Source organism: Triticum aestivum, chromosome 6D (genome assembly GCF_018294505.1).
Source record: "Triticum aestivum cultivar Chinese Spring chromosome 6D, IWGSC CS RefSeq v2.1, whole genome shotgun sequence".
NCBI lineage: Eukaryota > Viridiplantae > Streptophyta > Magnoliopsida > Poales > Poaceae > Triticum > Triticum aestivum.
This window is the reverse complement of record NC_057811.1, coordinates 462,018,458-462,029,886: the sequence shown is the minus strand read 5'-3', so window position 1 is coordinate 462,029,886 and position 11,429 is coordinate 462,018,458. Positions and strand designations below refer to the sequence as shown.

At 42.6% G+C, this 11,429-nt stretch overlaps 1 protein-coding gene and 2 long non-coding RNA genes across 4 annotated transcripts; 1 reads left to right on the top strand and 2 right to left on the bottom strand.

Annotated features, from left to right (window-relative positions):
- Nucleotides 1–2,319: 2,319 nt before the first annotated feature.
- Nucleotides 2,320–3,687, bottom strand: LOC123142009 (uncharacterized). Its single transcript, XR_006470493.1, has 3 exons — nucleotides 3,465–3,687; nucleotides 3,118–3,361; nucleotides 2,320–2,952 (listed from the first exon to the last, which is right to left on the bottom strand). It is a non-coding gene; the product is annotated as an uncharacterized lncRNA (long non-coding RNA).
- A 1,690-nt stretch (nucleotides 3,688–5,377) lies between these two features.
- LOC123145912 (uncharacterized) lies at nucleotides 5,378–7,503 on the top strand. 2 transcript variants are annotated; one of them, XR_006472537.1, is made up of 3 exons: nucleotides 5,378–5,662; nucleotides 6,598–6,669; nucleotides 7,122–7,503. It is a non-coding gene; the product is annotated as an uncharacterized lncRNA (long non-coding RNA). The 2 variants fall into 2 exon arrangements; XR_006472536.1 differs by having other exon boundaries at nucleotides 5,385–6,669.
- Nucleotides 7,504–8,284: 781 nt separating this feature from the next.
- Nucleotides 8,285–11,429, bottom strand: LOC123145911 (uncharacterized). The gene is made up of 3 exons (XM_044565429.1): nucleotides 10,230–11,429; nucleotides 8,722–9,075; nucleotides 8,285–8,623 (listed from the first exon to the last, which is right to left on the bottom strand). Exons 1-2 carry the CDS (start codon nucleotides 10,518–10,520, stop codon nucleotides 8,965–8,967), a joined length of 402 nt encoding a protein of 133 aa, XP_044421364.1. The 5' UTR covers nucleotides 10,521–11,429; the 3' UTR covers nucleotides 8,285–8,623; nucleotides 8,722–8,964.

The window sequence follows — 11,429 nt, the reverse complement described above, 5'->3', positions numbered from 1 at the left end:
CCAATATTATTGTGGGCAAACCGTTTACGTTCCCGAGCTGGGCGATGTGGCAATAATCGAGGAGCATATAATGCAGGCTGAAATGCTCAAGATCACTGTTGGACAACTCCTCGAGATCGAGCTCATGTCTCCGCTTAGAGAGGAGGAAATAAAACGGAAATATGTCCGGGGCCAACCTTTGGTCGAGCCCGAGGAGGTCAAGAACCTCCCAACGAGAATGTATGAATTGCATGATTGGTACATGAAAATTACCAAGATTTCCAATCGAGAGTCCCTCATGGTGCAAGTCGAGGAAGATCATTACTTCCATAAGAAAGCTCTGGCCGTTGAGTATTCAGAACTATTTCAGTTATTCAATTAAGATGCACTCGACAAATCTATCGTCAGTTGCTATTGTCTGTAAGTGATTTCTTTGTGTAATTTAAGTCTCAAGCTAGCTCTAGTGCTCATTGATTGATCATTAATTACCCATAATTATATATCCTCACTATATATTCTTTTCTGTGGTATTATGCAGGATGAAGATGTATGAAATGAAAAAAGCTGGACGCTATGTCATTGGGTTCATTGACCCAAATACCGTTAATGAATACACATGAAATTTGGAATGGTGTAGACAAGATGTAGAGAAATGCATGCTAGAGTTCTTGAAGCGCCTCAATAGCAATGAAGATATACTACTTTCTTACAACTTCGAGTGAGTCACACTGTCTTTGTACTACAAATTCTGTTTTTGCTTACTAGCTAGATGTTAATAAGTGTATAGGGTTTAGGGTTATAGTTGATTAGTGTTATGCACATGCCCGCTTAATTTATACATGCAAACGTATGCGCATGCAGCTTCCACTGGATCTTGTTAGACATTAAAGTTGACGAAGGAAAAGTTGAAGTACTGGACTCACTACTTACAAAAATAGTGACTACAGCATTGTGAAGGGGATAGTCGACAGGTTATTTCAATCATTATTAACTATATCTCGGCCTATTTAGTTCGTCATTTCCTGATATGAACTATTTTTAATAACTCCTTTATTAATTTTCTTTGCCGGCGGGTAGGGCTTGGGCAAAGTACATCAAGGTGACTTCAGGAAAATGGCGACAAAAGCTATGTTGATATCGACCCAAGGTAAGTAATTAAGTAGTACTAGCTAGCTAGCTACCATCTCTTTAATTCTTGTTTCAATACCATTAATTAATTAACATGCTTGATTAATTATTATCTGATTAAATTCTATTGTCGTAAAGGCCCTGAAGCAGGCGCCGGGGACTGAAGTGTGTGCATACTACGTTTGCGAGAACATTCGCATGATGGCGTCCGAAAGGAGCAGATCTGATAGACAGGACTGGGTACGTTTGCCAGAACACTATTCACAAATCTTACATGATTATCGATATCTAGTCACACAACTAATACACATGCATATTGATCTCCTTCTTAACAGTTCAAAGAGGTGCGGGACAAGCTCCTATCAGAGGAGCGCATACGAGCACTTCAAGAGGAAATAGCGGGATTTTTGCTCGACCAGGTCATAGATCCCAAAGGAGAATACTATTACCCGCTACCTCCCCATGAACCACTTGTCATCGTGCTCCGAAGGCACCAAGGCAACATGTAGGAGAAATTGTATATATATACATGTGTATGTGTGAATAATTAATGGTGGTTGTGAGACATTCGATTATATATATATATATGATCAGTTCTACGAGAAAATCTATTTATATATATGCATAACGTGTACAATACGTAGTATCGTAAAATACCAGCAAACAAAAAATAATTAAATGGAAAACACAAAATTAATGGAAAAATAAAAAATTAAAACCAACCCCCCCCCCCCAACATTTAGTACCCGTTGGTGCTACCAACTGGTACTAATGGTGTACCAGCACCCGGGCCTGGCTTGTGCCACGTGGTGGCACTTTAGCGCCGGTTCGTGCTGAACCGGTACTAAAGGGGGTGGGCCTTTAGTCTCCACTCCATAGTGCCGGTTGCAGAACCGGCACTAAAGGCCCTTACGAACCGGTGATAAAGACCTGTTCTGCACTAGTGATAAGAGTATTGTGAGAATTATGAACCTGTATGAAAGGACATCATCTTTAGTACTTCAAGTCAATTTTTTTGTGAAGTAGATATAGCACCAGCTATTCTCGCAGCACACTCTCTTGCAGAACAACAATTGTAAATTCAGTGTTAAACAACAATCTCTAGAATCTCAAGGTACGTAAAAATTAGATTCTTTTTCAAGAGGTTTCTTGTTTGCATAACAGATTAAAATACTGAAGTATATGTATAACTGCATTTTATTGGTGCATGCACAATGGTCCACATGTTCTTGCCATCTCTAACACTTGATTATCACAACTTCTGACAGCACACATTCCTCTCCTAAAGAAAATTCTCGATGTGTATGCTTCATCATGAATCTATATGTGTTCCATATATCTGCAAAACATCAAGGAATCCGAGGCTTGTGCAGAAATTCTATTCTAATTCCACCTTGAAACCATGGTACAAAAGAACAAAATGTTTGCTTAGATGATCCTTCCATGAAGCACCTTGCAAAAAATTCAGAGTAAACCATGAGAGGATAGCTACTAACGAACAAATTAGAGTAAACCATGAGTGGAAAAGCTCCTCAAACTTAACTGATGCTAGAAGAGAAGTGCACTGAAGATAACCAATCAACGATAAAAAAACTGACATGACCAGTTAAAACACTATAAACACCCAATAATCCAGCAGTAGTTGGTCGTCATAGAATGTAGATTGGCTGGAGGCAACCGGTCATGTGGGTACAACTCAAGTGATGGTGGTCACCCGACAAAAAAGTAAAGGCATTACTTCTTTGTACCCGAGAGAGGCTGAGACTGAGATGCATCGTGCTTGCTGGTAGAAAGCGGCGAGCACTTTGCTTATTGCTTATTGCTGCAGCAGATTCTGAGGACCACCTGTAGATCAGAATTCCAAATTTGTAAGCCTATAATTTTTATAAGTGGAAAAAGAGATGAATGAAGCAAATTAATGGCAGGATGAGATCAATTTAGTATATATAATCGGGGATTAACCTGCTCATGGGCAAGATCAATTCATAGTATATGTAATCGAGGATTAACCTGCTCATGGGCGATGTATTCAGTGCTAGTAGGGGAACTTGTCCTTCACGCAGAGATAGAGTTCTTTACGGTGGAGACATTGGAGATGATGCCAATGACACCCAATGAATCATGAAAATAAATCCAATACCAATAGGAGGAGGAAGAATACAGATAATTGACTGATCCATATGTATTTGATTGATCCATCCAGATCATCTCAATGTCCACACCTTACCTGCCGATGATGATCCATCCTGACAATCTAGCCAGAAAAGAGCGGCCTTAGCAACGGCGATCACCTACTGAAGGTATCAGAGTAACAATTAAAATCGACAGCCTCGACCTTTCAGATAAGTCCCACGTACCCATCCTCCAAACCGATGGTCTTGCAATCCTGCCTTTGCCCCGCCATCGCCGCCGTAGCCGCCAGTTCTCATCCCGATGGTGGGCGCAAACCCTAGAGGAGGCTGGGCTCAGCTGCGTCCATCGCCCCATGGGATTTGTGTCGTTTGGAGAAAAAGAGATGGGGTTGGAAGTCGGGGCGACCAGATCATGATTCCGTAGCTGACGTTTCGGTGGGAGAAAAGCTTCGCTTCCACTTCTGCGGGGGTGTGGGCGAACGGGAGGGGCGACCAGCGAACAGGGGTTGGGGGGCAACTCTTCGCAGATCTTGGCCACATCTGGTCAATCAAACGGCCAAAAAAATTAAGATGACGTGGACACATGAGAGGCAGAGAAATCAGATAGTGGGGATCAACTATTTAGGTATTATAGATAACATTCAGTTTATTCCCAGTAATATACATGCAGTAGGAGCCTTTCTTACTGTGACAATAGTAAAAAAACATGGCAGATAGTCCGGATAACGACATTTCTCCCTCATATATACTCTAGATTTGGGAGAGGCCAGACTGTCCAAATGATTGAATTTTGTGGAGCCTACTGGGCGTCCATTTGATGTCCGAACACACCCGAACATATGAGGGAGAAATGATTTTCGACCTTCAAGATGAGCTTAATCATTATTTATTTTATTTATTTATATATACTAGCACAAATGCCCGTGCGTTGTAACGGGAGAAAAAACCTGAAATCTATGAACCTTGGTTTTTTTACAGCAATCTATGAATCATAGTTGGCCGAGTTGAGAAACTGTGACAACGACGATGAGAAAAAAGATGGATGATTTGAGTGTATCACGACTTGAGCTCATGACATGGGGTATGATTCTGAAATTTAGAAGTAGAACATGAAAAAATAGAAATATCAATAAACCTGAAGTAATAGAAGCAGCAAGCAAACCAAGCTAGACTAACAATTGTAGGAGCAGCAAGCAAACCAACCTAAATTGATATTGCATGCAAAAATTCTCAACCAACACGTTGCAGTGGGAGAAAAAATATATCGGACGCACCTAGCTCAATACCCAATTCCCTCTATTTGAACTATCATGCTGAATCTCAATAGGCACTCTTCCTGGAATAGGCAAGGCAAAATGAAAATATGACTCCTGGAGAGAACTTCAATATCCTGTAGTAAACACAAGATACCTACAAAATTAGTTGAGAAATGGCGTTGCTACATGTTGTTATCTGAATCATAGATTGTAGAAGTCACAAAACAGCACTCATGTCTTCCGGTGCCATCTCCTTTAGATGAGTACTGCTCTCGAGTGGAAGGGCTGTGGTTGGATAGGAAAGAGAACACAAAAAAGTTTGATCAAGTGCAACCTCTACAATGCTTCTGTCACAAAATAACACAAACATATGAATTCAGACACATTTTCATTTTAAATCCTGACAAATCTCTACTGCGGCATGTTGGAACGCGTCATTCCTATTATTTATAACAGCCATTAAACATCCATATATTAGAGAAAGAAATGAATACACTCTGAACTGGTGATGTGCTCATTGGTTCAACTATCAATACTTTCTTGTCTTTACACTTACGCAATTAGGAGAAATAATAATGTATATTTTCTTAATCCTACAAGATATGTGGTTATGGTTATGGTTTCTTATTTTTCATCAAAATCTCGAATGGAAGGTGATTATCACCACAACTATCGCAACATCTGCTAAATTACCAACAACCTGCATTACAAATAATTATAGAGCTCTTTTACGGTGATTGGGGAGTTACAATTGTAATTTAGCGTAACTCGCCCACCGATTTTTTTTCCACCGTTGATTTTAACCTATTAATTAAAAATTGTGAGTTTAGTCAATAAGGGTATTATGGTCATGTTTGTATTTTTAGTACTCCGCTGGTCAAACCCCCACATCTGCTAACCCAGCTCGCGAGAGGGGGAGCCGGCGCGAGGACTTGGGAGACGGCGGCGCAGGAGTGAGGACCTTGGCCATGACGTCGGCGCGAGGACCTGCAGGCGAAGACGCCGACGCGAGGTCCAGGAGGCGAAGCCCAGGCTGGTCTTGGTCGTAGTGGCCGCTCGACCACGTACGTCCCCGCCGCCGCCGCCGTGAGGTTCTGGAGGGGACGACGCCGGCGCGAGGTCTTGGAGGTCCCGGCTGCGCTTGGTCGTAATGATGGACGAACAGAGGTATATCTTCCCCTGCCCTCATCTCTTCCTCCCGTCCTTCCCTGCTCACACCTTGGTCTGGCGGTGGAGGCGTGGAGCAACTGCACATTGCAGCGCCTTGAACTAAAATTCAGTTAGCAGCTCGGGTTCAGATTGCTAGTGGATATGTCAGCAGTGCGTTCGCTACATTGCGCAACTTCCTCAATCACTAATCGCATGATTAGTGGCTGCCCGCGTCCGGCACTTGAGTTGTCCTCGATGCCTGCAATGACGCTGCTGCTGCTGACTGTAGCATGCTGCTGCTGCTGCTACGTATTTGACATGTAGGCATCATCAACACAAAACTCTCAAGGGAAGAGGGATATGATATGAATTTTTTTCAGCAGAGAACATCATTTGGTTTGTCACACAAACCCACAAGTAGAAATTGCAGCCTTAAAGTTTCCAGAATCAACTGTTAACTGTGTATGCTTATGGTCATACTCCTGTATCATACACATACACAAGTTCAGGCCATATATGTATAAAGTTCTGTTAACTGTCTAGCCTTTATTCAGTAAAGAAATCTTGAATTTTGGATTACTTGTAACAGCATGTTCAAACAACTGAAATCTTGCTGCAGCATACACATACAAGTTCAGGTCATACATGTAAACTATGGCTTGGAACAACTTAACTAGTGCTAATAACAGTTTCATACTTCAGTTGCATGTGTTTGTTTTGAAGTTCAGAACAGACACAGATTCAGAGTTCACAAATGTCTTACAACTTGTAGCATTCCCCAGTGGCAGTTGCTGCTTATAAACTACAGAGAACACTGATAATAAATCCCACTAAGCATATCAAAATTCAGATATATGATAAACTACAGAGATTCTGCAATTTCTGAAGAGTTGTTAAATATTACTTGCTATGATAATGTTCTCAGACTATTCATAATCCTCGATTGTTATTAGAGTTCGTGTATTCCCTACGACAGCAAAAACGGCATCAATTAAGGCAGCCACGATTCGAACAGTGAGCATCAGGTACTCTATCAGCAGTCTATTTTATCAGATGTAGTTTAAACTCGTTGTGTTCAGTCTAGCAGATCCTTTTTCCGTGGAGTCTACCAGATTTAGTATTGACCTTTTGTTCTATCTTTGTATACATGGCAGTAGTCATCAAGGAAATTTTAGACAATTGTACAACCCGACAGAGGAAAGGATTTCATAATACTGATTTTATCATTTCCTTTGCACCCGCTCTTATTCAACCATGCTTTCCTGCACATCACATAAAATTAAGTGTACTTAGGATTGATTTAGTGCAGTTGAAATAGTTCTGCACCTGGTATATCATGCAGTAGCCAGCTCTATTTTTCTTTCTATTCAATGCAATTGATGATTTAGTTTAGTTCGTCATTAGGGCACTATAATCAATGTTTAGTAGCAATAAAATTTAATTGTTGTCCCATGTAAACTTGATTTTGTGGCTGCAGGTTTATTGTCTGTCTTGGGTGGTCATTGTAGCAGTAGTGTTTGTACCGGACAACCTTCAGCCACCGTTGTTTACTTCCAACTCGTCGGCCAGCCACCAAGGTCTACCTCCTGTCTCGTTGGATCGCCGGACAGCCGCTGTCGTCTACCTCGCGCCTCGCCGGACAGCACGGTCATCAACCTCTTTCTCACCGGGCAGCCACCGCCGTCTACGTCTGCCTCATAGTTAATTGTGTGCTAGCAATTCCTCCGGAGAACTTGTTAGGTTATTCTAACTCTACCATGTATCCATGATCTTGTTTTCTGAATATGTAATCTTTTTAGTGATTTTCATTTTCATTTTATTTTTCATGGCGCTTCCATGATTTATTTCATTTTCTGGTATATATTTTTGAAGATTTTTATTTGCTTTTCCCTAATGGCCATGGTGTGAGAGCAGACTACTAGCAGGTTGAGCGTTGCACTGAAGAAGTTTATGCCAAAAAGAACTAAAACTAGACACAAATTAAAATTCAGGAGCATTTTCGGTCAAAAATTGTTGAAAAAAATAAGCTCCCATAAAAGTTCTAAAAAATTCACACTACCCTCTATTCAATCTAGGAAAGTTTTTAGAAGTTTTGGCGAATAAAAGTTTTTAGAAACATCTTATAAACAGATAGAGCAGACAGAAATATAAGTTCGAAACATCTTATAAACGGATGGAGCAGACACAAATAAGTTCAAAACATCTTATAAACGGATGGAGCAGACACAAATATAAGTTAGAAACATTTTATAATTGTGAACCGATGGAGCAGAGGGAGTAGCACACAAGACTTGACACGATCTGAAATGAAATAAAGATACATTCAAACAATTAAATCTGAAAATCTCCAGTATGCCCCCTGCAAACCCGTGACCTCCATCTTGAGGAGGGGCTGGTGCCATCAACCATACCATTCCAGAAAGTGAAGCTGTGACAACGTGTGGTGCTGTGATCCTCTAGCTAGTTTTACTATAACAGAGTTCTGCTTACTAATTAGATCAGCAATGTACAAACATATGCTAAACTTGCTCATTGACAAAATAGATGCTTCTTCTGTTCCATACTAAAGGTGATTGCCATATTTGTCAAGGATGATTATGGCTGAGGCATGGTAATGCACTTGTAGCAACGCGTGCAAAGTGGGCAAGAAATTCATATAAAGCAGGCATTGTTCCAAATTGAGCCAATTCTGGTTTTCGAAGATATACTATACATAATTACTGTCCATTTTATACGGTGCCATACACTGCCTAAATAATCAGAACTATGTTTGAGGCGCGGGTCATGTACGTCTTGAACTCCCGATTCACCTTCTCCTCGTCTCACATGAACCCCTGGATGTTCTGCACCCACTTGAAGTAGCTCACCATCACTCCTCCGAAGTGAGGGGTTCTGCACCCACTTGAAGTAGCTCACCATCACTCCGCCGGAGTTGGCTAGGATGTCTGGTAGGATCAGCACGCCCTTCTTTGCCAGAATCTGCAGCGCGAACATGTACACTTCTCTACTGTCAGTCAATGTGTGAAATGTGTCAACAAATGCAGCTTAGTTTTGTGCCAAAATGTTGGTGTTCTTGCCTCTTCGGCCTCGGGGTTTGTTGGGTGGTTAGCAGCCTCGATGATGTACTTTGCCTCGATGATGTACTTTGCTTTGCTGGGACGAGGAAGAAGAAGAATACTTGTTTATGACTCCTCCCAGAGCTGCCGGGATGAGCACATCGCACTCTTCCGTGAGCAGCGAGGTCGGGTCGACGGCGTCGCCTTTTGTCGGAGCCCTTGATCCTGCGGTTCTCTGCCGAGTGCTTCATCAGCTTGGCTACGTCAATGCCATTTGGAGTTCTTGACAGCCCCTGTGACATCTCTGATGGAGACCACCTCGCCACCAGCTTCAGTGATCAATTGGGCAGCCCAAGAGCCAACATTGCCAAATACCTGAAAAAGGCAAGAAGACAATAATTGCTCATCTATGCAAATGTAGGTGAAGAAACATAGTTCTGGCCTTGCTCCACAATGTATGGCGCCATTCTACACAAGGATGATTACTAGCATTGTGTAGGCATGCTTGTATATATTTGGCAGAGTATATTACTTGTGGGTGCTCATTGTTTGCTCCTTTCCCCTTTAATTTCAGCGCGTGAGGTGGGAGATTAGAAAGATACTGACAGATCAGGCACAAAACTTTGGAATTGCCATTGATGGTGTCTCCATTGTAAGCCTAAGCTTTGACAAGATGCTTGTCTCTAAATTATAAATGGGGAACACCTTAGCTTTGTGTGAAAATTAAAGAGATTGGCAAAATTTTCTCTGGCATTTTAAATGCGCAAAAGACCAAAGAAAAAGCAAATAATATTAGTGAGTTCAGATAAACAGAGAATTACCTTAAGAAGTGTTCAATTGCAATATCTTGAGATTACACTAAAATTTAAAGCTGGATGGCCAATCTAGTCGCAGAACAACAACCATCTTTTGGCAATTCAAACATCTGCTTACAGATTTTAAGTTTTAGGAAGCAGCCATGGATTTCACCTGGAAAAGAACATCAAAGAGAAAAACAACGTCCTACAACTGCTCCATCGGACACTAATGTGCAGAATAAAGGGATATGCTGTATGTTCTTCCCTCCATCTAAACAATTTCTGAAAATTGTCACTTTCGTAAACCAGAAGGGTTGCAGTAGCAAATTTCTACTTAGTGAGCAAGTGTAGATGATTTTGGTCCTTCTGTCTTGTTTCAATCAGGTGCTTGACAAAAAACAGTGCATAAACTGATATTACACTTGGGATACCAGACTAGTCTTACTTCACTTTCCCCTCAATCAAATCATGATATTTGTGGACATAGCTTACTATTTGTGAAACATAAGAAAACAGGGACATTTAGGAATGAAAAGGTGGTCTTGGCATCAACAAGTATAAGTAGCTTTTACTTAACATCGACTCAAAGATCAACTCCAACAGTGAGGTTCAGATCTACTTCGGTACATAAAAAAGTTTTAGATGTAGTTCATTATCTAAAAATATTCATATGTTATTGAACAACAACATTCAGATCAAGATTGATAATGACCAAATCAGAATCTTGCATACCAAGTTGAGGTCGGTTTCATCTTCAAAATCTTCAAGCATGTGAGAGATGTCGTTCACGGCATCCTTAAGTTGCTTCAGCCACAGAAGCATGGACTTATGCTTGATAGACTCCCTCTCTGTGTCGCGGAGCACAGCGTCCACCAACTCCAGCGTCATCTTCATGTTCTCTAGATCGGATCGTTCCTCATATTCCTGTGCAGCTTGATCTCGCCTGAAATGGTAGAATTCAAGTGTCCTATTGCCACCTTGATGACTGCCGAGGCGAGCATGCCCCTGAGTACCTGTTGACATGGCTAGTGCCTGTCGAGTTGGGCTGTGTGCTGGATAGTAGATTCATCATTGAAGCTCCGGCCCTTATCAAACTAACAAAGCATTGGAAGCAAAAAAATCGAATCAACAACTGCAGAATCAGTCATAACCTGTTTTACATAATACATATATCACAGACTTGCAAAATCTTAGACAAAAGAGAGTTGCCCACCTGCTCCATTAAGCATAACGAAGCAACATTCAGAATTTAGTTACATGGCCACTGTGGAAAGCTCATGTGCTTCGTCAGATACTTTTACAGTTTCCAACTACTAACCAGAACTGAAGAGCAATGGAAGCCGTGAACTTACAAGGAATAAGGTAGAGTAAGACTGTAAGAGATATGGACCTGTGTCCTGTAGACGGTGCTGCGCCGGGCTCTCCACAGATCCGGACTGGATTACGCCAGCAGCAGCGTGATCCGGCAAGGTCAAATGCCTCTTGGACGCCCATCGGTCCACCATCGCGCGCTGCACGACGAGGCGGCGACCTCCTATCCGTGACGCCACGGCCGAACCGGCGCAGGGTGCTCTTCCTCTTCCTCTGGACGGCTACACCGCCGTGCGCTCGATCTAGCTCTTGACGGCGAGGAACCACGGCTGCATCAGACGTTGGTCCTCGAGCCCCTGGGACCCCTCCGCCGCCGCCGCCGCCAGGGTCATCGGCTCCGCCTCCTCGCCCCATCGGCCATCATCGCCGACCCCCTCTGCCGCCGCCACCGCCGGGGTCATCGGCTCCGCCTCCTCGCCCCAGCGGCCATTCTCGCCGCCCCCCTCTGCCGCTGCCACCGCCACCGCCGGGGTCACCGGCGGCTCCGCCCTATCCTACCCTGCTGCTTCGAACATATAGGGCTCGAACAAGTTTTCTATGCGAAGAGTGGAGGAGCGACCC